The 15,046-nt window shown below is 42.8% G+C and overlaps 1 protein-coding gene across 1 annotated transcript; it reads right to left on the bottom strand.

The window, feature by feature from the left end:
* Positions 1 to 2,073: 2,073 nt before the first annotated feature.
* Positions 2,074 to 14,096, bottom strand: lamb3 (laminin subunit beta 3). Its single transcript, XM_072666527.1, has 22 exons — positions 14,066 to 14,096; positions 12,961 to 13,115; positions 10,918 to 11,032; positions 9,495 to 9,568; positions 9,145 to 9,336; positions 8,966 to 9,029; positions 8,681 to 8,868; positions 8,422 to 8,542; positions 7,818 to 8,006; positions 7,536 to 7,691; positions 6,787 to 6,974; positions 6,524 to 6,620; positions 5,563 to 5,935; positions 5,308 to 5,465; positions 4,990 to 5,201; positions 4,471 to 4,674; positions 4,228 to 4,372; positions 3,796 to 4,003; positions 3,356 to 3,497; positions 2,989 to 3,165; positions 2,687 to 2,840; positions 2,074 to 2,213 (listed from the first exon to the last, which is right to left on the bottom strand). Exons 1-22 carry the CDS (start codon positions 14,094 to 14,096, stop codon positions 2,074 to 2,076), a joined length of 3,483 nt encoding a protein of 1,160 aa, XP_072522628.1.
* Positions 14,097 to 15,046: the final 950 nt, after the last annotated feature.

The following is a 15,046-nucleotide window of genomic DNA, read 5'->3' as shown; positions in this document are numbered from 1 at the left end:
CCACACACATAGACACATATTGTATATCTGTCCTGTTTCTCTATTATTAATGAAATACTATATTTATTTCATTACAAATTATTTATTTATTATATTATATATTAATATGTAATATATAATATTATATTTCCTATTATTCATGGTGAAAGGGACGATAAGTGACTTCTTTCAGGAATGTTGAGGATGTGTGTGTTTAGGTCGGTTCAGGTTGCTTTGCTGGGGCTGATAGTAAACACTCATTTACACGCTGCCGACGTGTTTCTGTAGTGTGTCTCAGGTTTTATAAGACAGAATGTATTTATGCCTGAATTCATTTACCTTTCACCTGAAACTGACAGGTGTTTATTTTCATACTGACAGCTAGACTAAATATCTATTTATATTTTTATTCTGGTTTGTTACTCTTATATCAACACGTTTATTGATATACTGTCTGTTTGCTGCTTTCCCTGAGGAATGGGTTCAGTGATGCTTATAGTGACTTTGCGCCACAAAGTGGTGCATTTTCCACAGCTGACGTGTGCATGCATGAGAGCTGTGAATTAGAGCTGTTCGCCACAGTCTAAAACACTAGTATCAGGATTATGTTACTACGAGCTGATTTTTCGGTAAAAGATTCAGGATCATAAAACCACATTCTTAAAGACCTGCATTATTTTATCTGAAAGAAAATCGCTTTTGTTGGATAATGTGAACAAACTCATTCCTCAGTACATCCAAAAAAGGCTCATTTGGGTATAGTGGCCTTTGCAGTATCGTTCTCGCTTAGAACTGTATTGCAATACTGATTAACAAAAGGTATGTTGTGCAGTTGTACATGTAAATGTACTTTGGTGTGGGTTCACTGCAAAAATAATATGTGGAACAGTGAAAGCACCTCAAATCAAAGCTCATTATCATATTTCTTACCATTAGGCTGTCTCAATAAGATTTCTGCATGTTTCTAGATACACTGTTCTAGTTAACTGTTCAAACTGCTCATTTTGTTCATAATTTAGAGACATCACTCATCACATGGACAGTTTCATTAGATACAGCTTGTTAGTAAAATATAGGTAAAATATAAGTTAATCTTATAAGTAATATTCATTTACATGTAAGGTGAATCCATTGGGAATAAAGATAAGTTTTGCAGTGTTCGGCACACGGTCAGCTTTTCTGAACTGCACATTTGAAATGAGCTTCCTCTATATTTCAACATATATTCATCTGCTTTCAATACTAATGTCTGCTTGACATAGAGCTGCATAATCTACATAATTTACTGCATATTTAGCCCAGATTCTGCATTTTGTATAAGTAAACCAAGTGAATGCCAAGAGATGCTAATCTTTCTCCGGGGAAATGTGGATGCTGCTATAGGAGTGAAATACCATTCCAATGTTTTCTTATATATCAAATATTTTATTTGTATGACAGTAATCTGCACTGGGTTGTTTTTATTAACTGAACTTGTATTAAAACCAACACAGTGCATCACTGCATGGTGTCCTGTTTTCTTTATAATTAAAATCCTAGAAAGCAGGGAAAATGAGCAAGCATGACTTCCTCGAGACACTTTGACAAGAAGAAAGCTGTGATGGCTAGACGACTGAGTCAGACATCTCCAAAACATCAGACAGGTCTTGTGGGGTGTGCTTGGTATGCAGTAGTCAGTATCAACCACAAGTGCTCTAACAAAGGACAACAGGGTCATGGGTGCCCGAGGCTCACTGAAGCTAGTGCCAGCATCTCACAAGTTACAGGACTTAAAGGATCTGCTGCTAACATCTTGGTGCCATATACCACAGGACACTTTCAGAGGTCTTGTGGAGACGATACCTTAACAGGTCAGATCTGTTGTGGTGACACAAAGGGAGACCTACCCTACAAGGTACAAATGTAATGGCTGATTGGTGTTAACAAAACCTGCCTGTATCTAAAACTGAAGACCACTGAAGAAATTAATTTAAGCTTTAATTTGTAAACAATATTAATAATACTTTCTGATGTAATGACATGTTGAGAGCATGATGAAATGACAAGATATTAAAAACAAGCATTCAGCAGCTGTGCTGAGTGTGAGCGCCCCACTCAGCCCTGACACATGACGAGTTTTGTGGCTTTGTTGTTGATGTCGGTTATCAACTCCTTCAGCTGGCCATCCAGACCGGCCAGGAGCTCTGAAGATCTCAGCAGATCGTCGGTCCCTGTCTGCAGAGAGCGCTCTTTATCTGAGAGAGAGAGAGAAAGAAAGAGAGAGAGAGGTTTTCTTTTAGAGAGGTATAATGTAAACAGCAAACAAGCCTTCACTCATTTAATAAAGTCTCATAGGTTAGTCAAACACAAGAGGGTGCTCCTACTGCCTTAGCAAGTTAGCATGCTAGGCTAAAGCTGGACTCCTGTTTGCATGTTCAGACTGCACACAGTAAATCAGTAAATCAGACAGCACTAAATAAATCTGTGTATAGAATCCATCAGTGCTTTCTGTGTGAGCTGCCATGTTTTACTGCTGTATAAAAGATGGACGAGGCTTCGGTTCTTGTTGGATGCGCTGTGTTTTTTTCCCCCTGAGTGAGCATGAGTGTGAGCTCATTCGCAATGCAGTTTGGATTGTTAATTGCTCTGATAACTGGCTTTGGTGTCTGTGCTATGTCTACTCCCCCCAACACCCCAACACCCACCACCCCAACACACACACACATACCTGTGAGTTTCTGCATCATGTCCACAGTTTCCTGGACGAGTGCTGTGGCATTCTTCTGTAGATCCAGTAGTCGCTTTTCGGCCTCGTTAGCCTCTGTGCTAGCATTAGCTTTCTCCTTCAGCTTCTCAAGTTGATCTTGAAGTGCTGCCAGCTCCTACACACACACACACAGTTGCTATTCAGTGGCCACATTAATAACGTATCTGGCTATCTTACAGACAGATGAGACTGGTGACACTCCAAGTCCACTGTTTGTTAGTAATATTGGCCTAGTGTTTGTGTATACAGGTGTGTGTGTATACCACAGCTGCGAGGTCTGCCTCCAGCCCTGCACCGCCCGCCTGCTTCTCTGCCTCTCCTGTTTGCTCTCTGGCCTTCTGCACGTCATCTTTCAGCCCCTCCAGCAGGGGGCGCATCAACCCCACTAACAACGGCACCTCCTTCAGCAACTGTTCTACAGGAGCCAATGTCTTATCCACCTGAGAGAGAGAGAGAGAGAGAATGCTTACATAATTTCCAATAATATAAACTACTGTTGTTGTAAATAAATGTTATAAATGATAACAAAAATCACAGATTAATATTTAATTTATATATATTTTCCCTATACACATATACTTTGAAATTACACAGTTGATTACTAATATAATTGACAGTGTGTGTTCGTACCTTCTGTACGTCCTCATTGACTTTGTTCACGATGTCCTGACTCTGCTTCAGATTGTACTTCATGTTCTCAATTTCGTCTTCACTTTTATTTAGATCTGAAAGCAGCCGGTCAGCACCGTCCTGCAGCAGCACAGACTCGTTCCTGACACAAGCAATCAGGTCAAACAGATCAGGGAATTAAATTAGTCAGATCAATCAGTACACCATAATCATAACTGTCTAAATAAATCGTTCTGTAGATATTAATATATTGATAATGCATATTTATGTATTTTTGACGAAATGAAGATGTAGAGCTGTTCTTCAGTTCAGTTCTAACACCTGAACAGTTGATACCTCAGCACACCAGGTGGCGCTGTGTGTCTTTTACTCTCTACATAGGAAGGGAGAAAAAGTCTGGCCATTCACTCACAACAGCACTCTAGTGGTTTGCGTATTACCTGGTTCTCTGTGCGTCTTGTAACAGGCGGCGAGCCTTCTCCAGTTTCGGCTCCGCCTCCTTCAGCACCTTGCTGCTGTCCGGCAGAGTCGCTGCCAGATCCTGCATCTCCTGCAGCTTCCTCCTCAGAGACTCCGCCCCCTCCGGCAGGTTCACACCCAGCACCGCTTCACACACACGCTGCACCTCCGCGGGGTCAGAGTATGGGTCTGCTCACACACACACACACACACACACACACACACACACACACACACACACACAAACACAGTATTAACACAAATGTGGTTCACTATCTATTCATTTGTATCTATTCATTTGTAAATACTCTCAGTCGGTTTATTGTGAGCTGATTGGTGGACTAACTGTGCTAACGCACTACGTAATAACGAAAACACACACACTCTAAGTTAGCATGTTTTATAAAGCTCACCTGACAGGAAGTCTTTCAGCTTCTTAATGAAGTCTTTGATGGCCCTCAGGTCGTAGTCCAGGTCATCCCGCGTTCCTCTGATCCGATTGGCCAGCTCATCTGCAGAGAGTCTGACATAATTGGCTGAGTCCTGAGTCTTCTGGATCTACAGAGCAGAGAGAGTTGGAGTGTGAGTAGGACTTTATGTATGTCTGTGTAATGTTAACTTCTTGTAGTGTGTGTGTGTGTGTGTGTGTGTGTTACCTGTGTGTAGGTCTGTGTGATGTTCTTGTTGAGTTGTTGTAGCTTGGTTTTGACCTCGTCTGTGTTCTGCACCGCTCTAGTGGCCTGAGGCAAAGCCCCGACGCATCGTTCACCCTGACCACAGGGGGGCGCTCCAGCTGGAGGACACAGCTCACCCTTACACTCCTGAGGGGTGCAGGGGGTAATACGGGTACTGCCACACACCTAAAACAACAGACAGACAGACAGACAGATGTGTTAGACGAAATTCAATTTACATCAGCTTTATATCATATTTTTTAGATTTAAATTTTTATAGTATAAAGTTTATATTTATTTATTGTATTTTAAAACAGAATTTTGATGTTTACATACAACCTCACAACAAGTGCAAATGAAACAATAATTTACACAATAATGTTAATTAAAATGTATATATCATATAGTGTAACCATGGAAATAGTGTAATGTAGCCACATAAATCATTGTAGCGTAACCCTGTTACCGCGTGTGTGTGTGCGTGTTGGTGGTAAGCAGTACCTGTACAGCAGTAGGTGTGAGATTGGGCCGGGTTGCTAGGTCCTCCCCGAGTGTCTGCAGGTTCTTGGTGTTATCTGGCTGGACGCTGTCCAGGCTGTTCAGGGCGTCTCCTCTGACAGCGGCCGACCTGTCAATGGTCTCTCCTGTAGCATCCGCTCTCTTCTCTGCCTCCACAGATCGCTCCCGGGCATTCCTAATGGCATCTAAGACACCTGCACCCACACACACTCCATTAAAGCGGGAGTTCATTCCACACCACATTCTTTTACATTTCTTTAGAATAAAGTGTATATATAAGTGGGGGCTTGGTGGGTCTACCTGCATAGTTGTCACCATTGGAGGACGTAGCATTTTTCTTGGTGTCATAGATGAAGCGAATGTTGAATAACAGAGTCTGCAGATTGTCCAGCTCCCCCTGCAGGTCAGGATAGGGGTCAGCAGAGTGCAGCCTGCTGTTCAACCCTGTAACTGTCAGTCTGAAGGGGGAGGAAGGAAAGAGGTGTTTAGAATGGTGTGAAAAAGTGAGTGGGATAATCAGTGTGTATTGGAAGTGTGTGTATGTATGTGACTGACCGGAGTGTGAGCAGTGTGTCCAGGTCTGTGTTCAGTAAAGATTCAGAGCGCAGTGGGAGGCTGAGGAAGCTCCTGATCTGCAGCAGTGTGTCCTCCAGTCTCCTCATCCTGTCGGCAGCATTGCCGGGGATAACCGCCCCTGTCTGGGTGTCCATTCGAGCAGCCAGACGGTCTAGATACATCGTTAGGTTCTGTATCTGAGCGTCTAGCGAGAAGAAGCAGGGCGGGCACACCGGGCACTGAGGGAAACTGCCACAGTGTCCACGGGCACACGCGTCACAGCGGGCACCCACAACGCCCGGCTTACAGTGACACACACCCGTACGCTTATCACACCCGCCAGGGGCAGTCCCAATACTGTCACACTGACACGCTGAGAAAGAAAGAGAGAGGGATCATTTCATCTTGGAATTAACAATAATTGCCCTTATCTAGGCCCCGCCCACTTTCGTGTTATTCAATAGCTACTGATATATATGTATAATATAACACAGTGAAGATTACTCACCTTAAGGTGGTAATAACTTCAGGTTTCTGCAGATGGCATTTCATGAGGATGATTGAGCTATAAATACCTGCAGGGTGTGCGATGGGAGTCATAGATTGAGAAGAGGCGGTACAGTGCAGTGAATGTCTTGTTCGATGTGCATGTCAAAGGCCATAGTGTGAAAGAAGTAGCTGATTCTGCAGGTGCATTGACCCGTACGGTCATACAGGTTGACCAGCAGTAACAGTAATCCCAGTCTACAGGAAATTCTTGTCACAATTTTGTCCGAAAGACGAAGCTGACAGACAAGGACCCTCAGTGGGTTTCGGCAGTGCACTGACCCATTTCTTCTCAATCTACAAATCCTGACGCACAACCCTTAAGTATTTTTAGCCCAACCAGCCTGAAGCCTGGAGCCTGAAGTTACTACCACCTTAAGTGGGACCAGTGATCTGAACTCTATGAGGTTCTTACGTCTGCAGCCGGTCAACGGGTCTCCATAAGTGTACTCTGGACAGCCGCTGCAGGTACGGCCCATAAGCCCTGACCGACACAGACACTGACCCGTTTCCTACAGGAGTAACAACACTGTTATTTCATCATACAACAAAGTAGCTAACAAGTAATGGAAACCCTACCAACTAGCACTGGAGCTAAATATATGATGTATTCTTTGACACTGTTATGTAAGACACAATGTGCTTTAACCTCTTTTAAGTGTGTGTGTGTGTGTGTACCTGGTTGCAGGTAGAGCTGAGGGAGTGGTTTGGGTCACAGTTGCAGGGCTGGCAGCCAGTAGTTGGGCTCCAGAACCCTGCTGCACAGCGATCACATGAAGCTCCCTGCACGTTTGGTCGGCAAGTACACTGACCCGTCACAGCGTCACACACATTGCTCAGAGAGCCAGCTGCACTGCAGGAGCACTCTATACACAAACACACACACAATATTATATGTCTTATGCACACACAATTGTTCTGTAGATATGGATGCTGAGCAAAATGTTTAAAGGAGAACATCAATTAAAAAGATTCTCTGCATAATTAAACAATTAAGATGTGAACAGAGTCATTCAGAGTTGGGCTTGGTGTGAAATGCTTCGTTGTAGAAAAACTTACCCAGTCAGAAATGTTCACAGTGGTGGTGAATGGAACCAGCTAAAAGCTCCCACCAAATAGTTATGAATACACTGCCTGATGCCTGAGACATGCAGGGTGTTGTGCGGCAGAAAAATATTCCCCATAGAAAACATATTTTATAGTTTTGCATCAACACTCCATATAAAACTCAGAAGACACATGTAAGTTCATTGGTGGGTTTGGGCAGTAAATAAAAGGTCTATATTTGTGTTTTACTGACTTCTTCTCTACAGTGAAGCACAATGTCAGACCAAACTCTGAATGTGTTCATCTCAAACTCTGAGTTATGCAAAGAAAAAAAAACACTTGGAATTTCCCTTTAAAAACAGAGGTAGAGAGTCACTTACTGGAGCAGCCGAGCGTGTTAGTGGTGCTTAGTCCATAATATCCAGCTTTACAGCGGTCACACCGCGGACCCTCCACATTAGCCTTGCACACACACGCTCCTGTGGCAGGGTCACACTGACCACCACTCAGTGAACCAGCACTGCTACACTGACACGCTGCACACACACATTCACACTTTGATCAGTAATGCAGATATATATTGTTTTACATATATATACATTGGAATTAAGTATTTGTGTGTGTGTGTGTGTGTGTGTGTGTGGGGTGGTATGTGTACTTACGTAGGCAGGCGTCGGGCCGCTGCATGTTGCTGTTGGGGTTTCTGTAGTAGTTCGGGGCGCAGCGTTCGCAGTGTGGTCCCGCTGTGTTGTGTAAGCACCCGTCACACACCCCTCCACTGCGCCGCCCGCTCAGCTCGTACAGCTCAGAATCAAAGTGACACTGCTGGGCATGGTTATTACACTCACAGCCTGCAGGGGGTGACACACACACTGCTAATGAACATACAAGTCTATACAAGCTGATAGTATTCACATACCTGTCTTAGCTACAGAATACCTTTGTGAGCTATTAGTTTATGGCTAGTATATTAGCTTGTGGGCTACTGGATTAGCTAGTGGTGGTACATCAGCTAGCATCAATAGTACTCTGAAACATTATGTTTGCAGGTGAGGTATGTTACAGTAGGTGTGTTACAGTTAGTGTTACAGGAAGTATGTTACAATTAGTGTTACAATTGGTGTGTTACAGTATGTGTGTTACAGTTATTGTTATAGCATGTGTGTTATTGTAGATATGTTCGTGTTACAGTAGGTGTGTTACAGTTAGTTTTACAGCTGGTGTGTAACAGTAGGTGTGTTACAGTAGATGAAGTCTGTTCGTTACGTTTGCAGGTGTGTGTGTTGTCCTTCTGGGCGGGTCTCCAGGGCAGATCATTGTAAAAATCAGCACAGCGCTCACAATTCACACCCGCTGTATTGTGTTGGCACTCACACACTCCATTCACCTAAAGCACACACACACACACACACACAAGGGGAAGCAACATGTTAAATTAGCATTGTGATGTGTATTTTGTACAGTGACCTTGTGCAGGTGTGTATATATGTGTTCAGTGTGCAGCTAGAGTGTGTGTATTAATTACCTGTACAGTGGGCAGGTAGTTGGAGTTGGGGTCCAGCAGGCAGCGGTTAGCGTGTCCATGACAGAAGCACGACCCTGTGACCTTTATCTCTTTCAGGGCGTAGAAGTGGCTCGGGCTACGGCCAGGCAGCCGGGGGACCTCACCCAGCTGGGTCAGATTTACACGTAGACCCGTGAAACCACTGACCTCTGCAACAATAATCAACCAATACAGCAGTCAATCAATCAATCAGTCAGTCAATTAATCAGTGTGCATTAGTCAGTAAATCTGTGTAAGGGTGTTTACCTTGTATTTTGTACTCAGGCGGGTAATTAATGTTGGTGTACTGATGGAGGGGGTGAAAATAAATCTAAGGGAGAAAAATCAAAAATCAATAATCAGTCAATACATGATACAAATCCTGCACAGACGTTACTTAGAGGGGTAAATGGACTGTGTGTGTGTTTGTGTGTGTGTGTTCGTACCCGCTGGTCCTGGTAGGGATTGGGGGAGGTGGTGGGCAGGGTGTAACAGTAGGTGTTGTCGAGGTTGCGGGGTGATGCCATGGAAACCCGGGGAAAAGCGGAGGCACAGTTGGTTGCCATGTACAGTGCAGGTTGCCAGGTCCGTCCAAAATCTTTCGTCCGCTCAATCACCAATGCATCTGGCCGAGGACCCTGGGGAGGGGGAGGGTCTCAGTGAGTGTGTTGTTCCCACTGCAGAAGTGTATGTGTGTGTGTGTGTGTGTGTGTGTGTATGTGTGTGTGTTTGTGTGTGTGTGTGTGTGTGTGTGTGTGTGTGTGTGTGTGTGTGTGTGTGTGTGTGTGTGCCTTACCTTAAATGAAAGCATCACATTGTCCAACTGGAACAGTTGCTGCAGGTCCACCTGCAGAGTTACCGGATTTACATCTAAACACACACAAACACACACACACACACACACACACGCACACACATAGAGTTTAATGCTTAGTGAGAATTTAGTGAGGTCAGTTTTAACGTCCACTTTTATACCTTAAATAAATAATCCATATTAGTGTTTAGATTACCTGGTAGAGAGAGAGTGTTCAGTGTGATGCTCGCTTAACCCTTTAATAATCACCTTTCACAATAATATTGCCTGCCATGTTTTAAACTACACTGATCAGCAATAACATGCAAGGGGTGGATATAATAGGCAGCAAGTGAACAGTCCGTTCTTGAAGGTGATGTAATGGAAGCAGGAAAAATGGGCAAGCGTAAAAATCGGAGCCACTTTGACAAGAAGCAAATTGCTAGAAGACCCACCTCACAACTTACAGGATTTAAAGGGTCTGCAGGTAACATTTTAGTGCCAGAGATCACAGAACACTTTCAGACATCCATGCCTTCAGTGGTCAGATCTGTTGTAACAGCACAAAGGGGACCAACTCAATGTTAGGCCACTAGTTGGTCTTATTGTTATGGCTGATCAGTGTATTTTTTTATTTAAATGTGTTTTAAAAAAATGCTAATGTCCCCCTAGCAGTACCAGCATGGTCCACTTGGGGGAGGTGTGGTCCATAGATTGATAACCACAATTCTAGATACATAACATGTCCAAAAGTATCCAGACACCCTACTGCGTGAGTTCTGGAGCTTTAAAGTATCTCACCCAGGTGTTCCCGCACAGCTGTATAACCTGTGCACTGACCAATACAACAGGAGGCTCTGAAGCAGCTGTAATTACATGACCCTAAGGTCACTGTGTCCAGTGCCAGGTGTAGGCTAGAAGGATATAAAGCTCCCTAGCATTGAGCTGTAGAGCAGGGGAACTGTGTTCTCTGGAGTTATTGAGCTCCATCAAATACTTGGAGAGGCAGATTCGATCTTCCAACATCAGAACCCGACCTCTGCAATCAAATCCTCTGCAATCAAATCCTCCTCAGAGCAATGTTTTGTTAAGGTGCACGTATTTGTCACTGTACAGTGTACAGCGAAATGTGTCCTCCGCATTTAACCCATCTGGTAGTGAACACACACTCACACACACATGTGTTAGGGGCAGTGAGTACAGACACACACCCAGAGCGGTGGGCAGCCAACTCCAGCGCCCGGGGAGCAGAGAGGGTAAAGGGCCTTGCTCAAGGGCCCAACAGTGGCAGCTTGCCGAGCCCGGGAATCGAACCCACAACCCTGTTATCAATATCCCGGCGCTCTAACCGCTGAGCCACCACTGCCCTAGTGTAAAGCGTCTCCAGACGAGTAGAGACTGTAACTGCAGTAATAAGGGATCTCACCTTTCTTGGATTGCCACCACCTATCGGTTCCAGCTCCAGGCAGAACGTTCTGTATGGTGTGGGCGTTAGGACCGGCTGGGTTCCGCGAGTCACATGGGCAGCACTTCATCTTAAACTGAGAATGGTAAAGATCAGAGTTGAGTGAAAGAATCATGTGGACTAAGGCGTTAGAGTACGATTATAGGATTTTACACAAAAATGACTCGGGTTACACAGCATTATGCTGTTTAGGTTCATGTTCAGGTTTGTGTTCTCATGCAACTCCACCAAAGTCCAATAGTGCCAGTAGTGGGATTGACAGAGACGCCATTCTCCCTATTACAGTCACCGTACCATCAACATGATTCTGAAGCTGCTGTTTTAGGGGAGAATTGATACAGAATGTTGTTTTAACTCTTATTAACAAAATAGTAACATAAGATCAGTAAAACAACATTCTTCACAAGGTCACTCTGATTAACATGTAGCAGAGGAATGCAGCAGCTAACAATGAACAAAGGCCTGAGAACACTCATAACAGCAGTGTGTGTGTGTGTGTGCTACTAATAACAGCAGAGTGAGTGTGTGTGTGTGTGTGTGTGTGCTGTCGTCACTGTGGACCCACATACACACGTCTAGAGAAACCTCACAGGATCAGACAGTCCAGGTCAGTCAGGCTGATTATAATGCAGAGAGACCAGAAGAATGGTTTCAGTACAGTTATTACTACACTATAGTAAAATGTATTGCACTACAGTATACCGCACTACACTATAGTAAAATGTATTGCACTACAGTATACCGCACTACACTACAGTATAATATACTGCACTACAGTATGCCACACAACACTATAGTATAATATACTGCACTACAGTATACCGCACTACACTATAGTATAATATACTGCACTACAGTATGCCACACAACACTATAGTATAATATACTGCACTACAGTATACCGCACTACACTATAGTATAATATACTGCACTACAGTATACCACACTACACTATAGTATAATATACTGCACTACAGTATACCGCACTACACTATAATATAATATACTGCACTACAATATACCACACTACACTATTGTATAATATACTGCACTACAGTATACCACACTATACTGGACTCAAGTATACTATAGTATAATGTACTACACTGCAGTATAATTTACCACACTGCAGTAAGACATGTTCTAAGACTACTAGAACCCTGTTCTTGGAGCTCAGTGTGAGAACGTTCAGCTCCTTCTTCCAGGTGTGTTTTAGCACGTTCAGGGTTTGGGCTGTGGTGTGGCTCTCAGATTTTTTCTCAGAAGTTTTAATCTGCCTAATCAGAGTCTGGAAAACCAAAGACCTGAATCATCAGATTGGCCTGATACCTTTCAAAGGTCTGATTTGATGATTCAAGTGTTTTAAACCTTAGACTCCCAGAGAAACAGCTAACTCCCAGAGAAACAGCTAGAAACAACCAGAAGCACCCGCCGAGCAGAGTGGTGGACATTTAGTCATAGCCCTCAGAGCAGTGTTTCTGCTGACTCAGCGAGTAGAGTGTCTGGTGACACACAGTAATCACATACACGCATCCCCAGGTTAAACACCACAGGTATTAAACACCTTAAACACCATGTGTGGCAGAATCCATCACAACACATCAAGACCCCACAGTGTAAACACATCATAAACACAATGTCAACACATTGATATTAAAAATTACAACTTTTAGACACATCATTTAACAAGACACATAAAACATCATTAATTCAAACTGATTTCAGAATTACAGTGTAGACTATACTGTACTACACCTAATATTGAAACATTAGTATTTTCACTGAGAGCTCTCAGTGTAAACCCAGGGCAGACAGATCCTCTTAGCAGTGATGTGACAGTACTGCAGTGATTCTGCTCTTCTGCAGCTCAGAGAAGCCGATCAGTGTCTGTTCAGGTAAAGCTGGAGCACTGGATTAGCTGCACTTCTAATTTGATTGTTTATTAAAGTCATCATAATATTATCTTAATGTAAGAACAAATTATGTGTGTGTGTGTGTGTGTACCTGTCCGAAAGGTGTGCAGTACACCTCCGAGGCAATAAGGCCGCAGGTGGAGGAGGCGCTCAGCTGCCGTTCTCGTCCAATCAGCAGATCTCCCAACGGAGGGTAACATGCCCCCCGGCTACAGTCTTGCTGCGCCACACACACTGCGGCTAATGCTAACCAACACATACAGAAACACATACACAGACAGCCAGTCAGAGAAAGAGCCAAACAAAGACAAAGACAAAAAATAAGAGGGCCGATCACAGACAGACAAGTAGTGAGAGGACCAATCAGAGATATTAATCAATAAACCTGATCAGTTTTAAGTTCCTGTATGTTGTCACAGAGCCGGTTCTGCAGAGCGCTATTAAACTGTACTCACACTAATGTAGTAATTACTAGACAGTAGTTTTAATTATTGAGTTACTTTTTGGCAGGTCTCCAGCGAGGGTGTAGCGTTTGGTGGTTGGCTGCTGGAACACCCCCCAAACTTAATTAACTAACAAGCTGAGTCAGGTGATCCCAGTGCTGATTTGACAGGGTTTCAGTTCAGGATAGAGGCCCTGTCCACAAGTATCCGGATATATATTTAAAAATATTTAGAGACTGTCCTCTGTGTAAAGTAATAAAGTAAGACTACTCAAATAAATTACTAAATTATATTATAAAAGTAAATTATAAATAAATTATATTAAAAAGAGTAAAAATACTGTGATTAATTATTTTCAGAAAAGTATGGTGACAATTATTAGAAAAGTACTGAAAATTGACTTTAATAAGAGTAAATTGTTGCTGTAGCGCAAAAAATGCTTTCTAATTTTTTGCAGTTTTCATATATTGATATAACATGAATCTGGAAGTTTTTTTTACTTTACATTCTTCCAGAATTTCATGAGGAATAATCCAACAAAAATCAACTCCAAAGCTCCAAAATATAAATAAAATATTTTTTACATTGATTTCCATTGAAAGTTTTTTTTCCTTCTCCTGTAAAGTTGCTGTTCACAAGTTTTTATACACCAGAGACCACATATAACTCCTTACTGATACAAACTGAGGACAACCTACGGTGTAAACAGCGTTCAGTGAGAGTACTGAGGTGCTAATGTACTGATGTACGTACCAGCTAACTGCAGAAAAGTCCACGTCTTCATTAAAGTGTCTTAGGGTCCTCAGATTCAGGTGAGAATGTTAACTCCAGATCCCTGAATGAGCAGCTCCGAGTGAAGCTGAGAGAGTTTACTTGCTTCTGAACCTGAACACCTTCTTGCTGCGCTTTATACCTGCCCACACACACCTGTGTGTGATACACACTTCCTCACACGCCACACCCTTCACAATAATGAATCAAAACACACACATGCATTCCAGCATTACTAATGCAGCCCAGAGCTGTGAGCACATGACTAACGGTCTATATTACACACCTACACCAACCTAATGCAAAAGTTTAGACACCCTTTGTCTGAATATCTGTTATGGTCGAAGCTGAACAGTCCAGTGAGTAGATGATCTGATTCCCAAAAGGTAGAAGGTCAAGATTAAACATTTCATTAATGTTTTAACCGAGATTTGTATTGATTGATTATTTGTATTTGTAAAACAACCAAAAAGGGGCCTGAAGCAAAAGTTTGGGCTCCCTGACTGGTCACTTCTTAATAACACCCCAGAAACAACCACAAAATAACTATCCTGAGTTAATTTGGGACTGGGCCGAAACCACCTCTTCTCAAGGTTCTTGGTGAAGTTGTTTTGGTAAAATGATTCGTACCAAGGTCGAAAATGCAAGAGTCCGGACTATTTAACCAGCCTAAAAAGTGCAGGTGTGAAAACCAAAATACAAAAAATATTGATATGTTCTTATAATATTCTTCTTTTTTGTGCTCATCAGTTATTAAGGGTCATTTTACACATTTGTCCTGAATATATGAGAAACTCATGATTGCTTATTTGCTATAATAATATATATATTATATATAATAGTATATATAATATAGTATATATATTCATCTGGGCCAAGTGAAAACACCCATATAGTGAAGAACAGTGCTTTCTGGAGTCATCATCATGTAGGAACACTCTCGTAGAAGAAGGTTTTTAGCTG

The sequence above is a fragment of the Salminus brasiliensis genome, chromosome 21 (assembly GCF_030463535.1).
Source record: "Salminus brasiliensis chromosome 21, fSalBra1.hap2, whole genome shotgun sequence".
Classification (NCBI taxonomy): domain Eukaryota; kingdom Metazoa; phylum Chordata; class Actinopteri; order Characiformes; family Bryconidae; genus Salminus; species Salminus brasiliensis.
The sequence above is the reverse complement of the archived record's forward strand: the minus strand, read 5'-3'. Positions and strand labels throughout refer to the sequence as shown.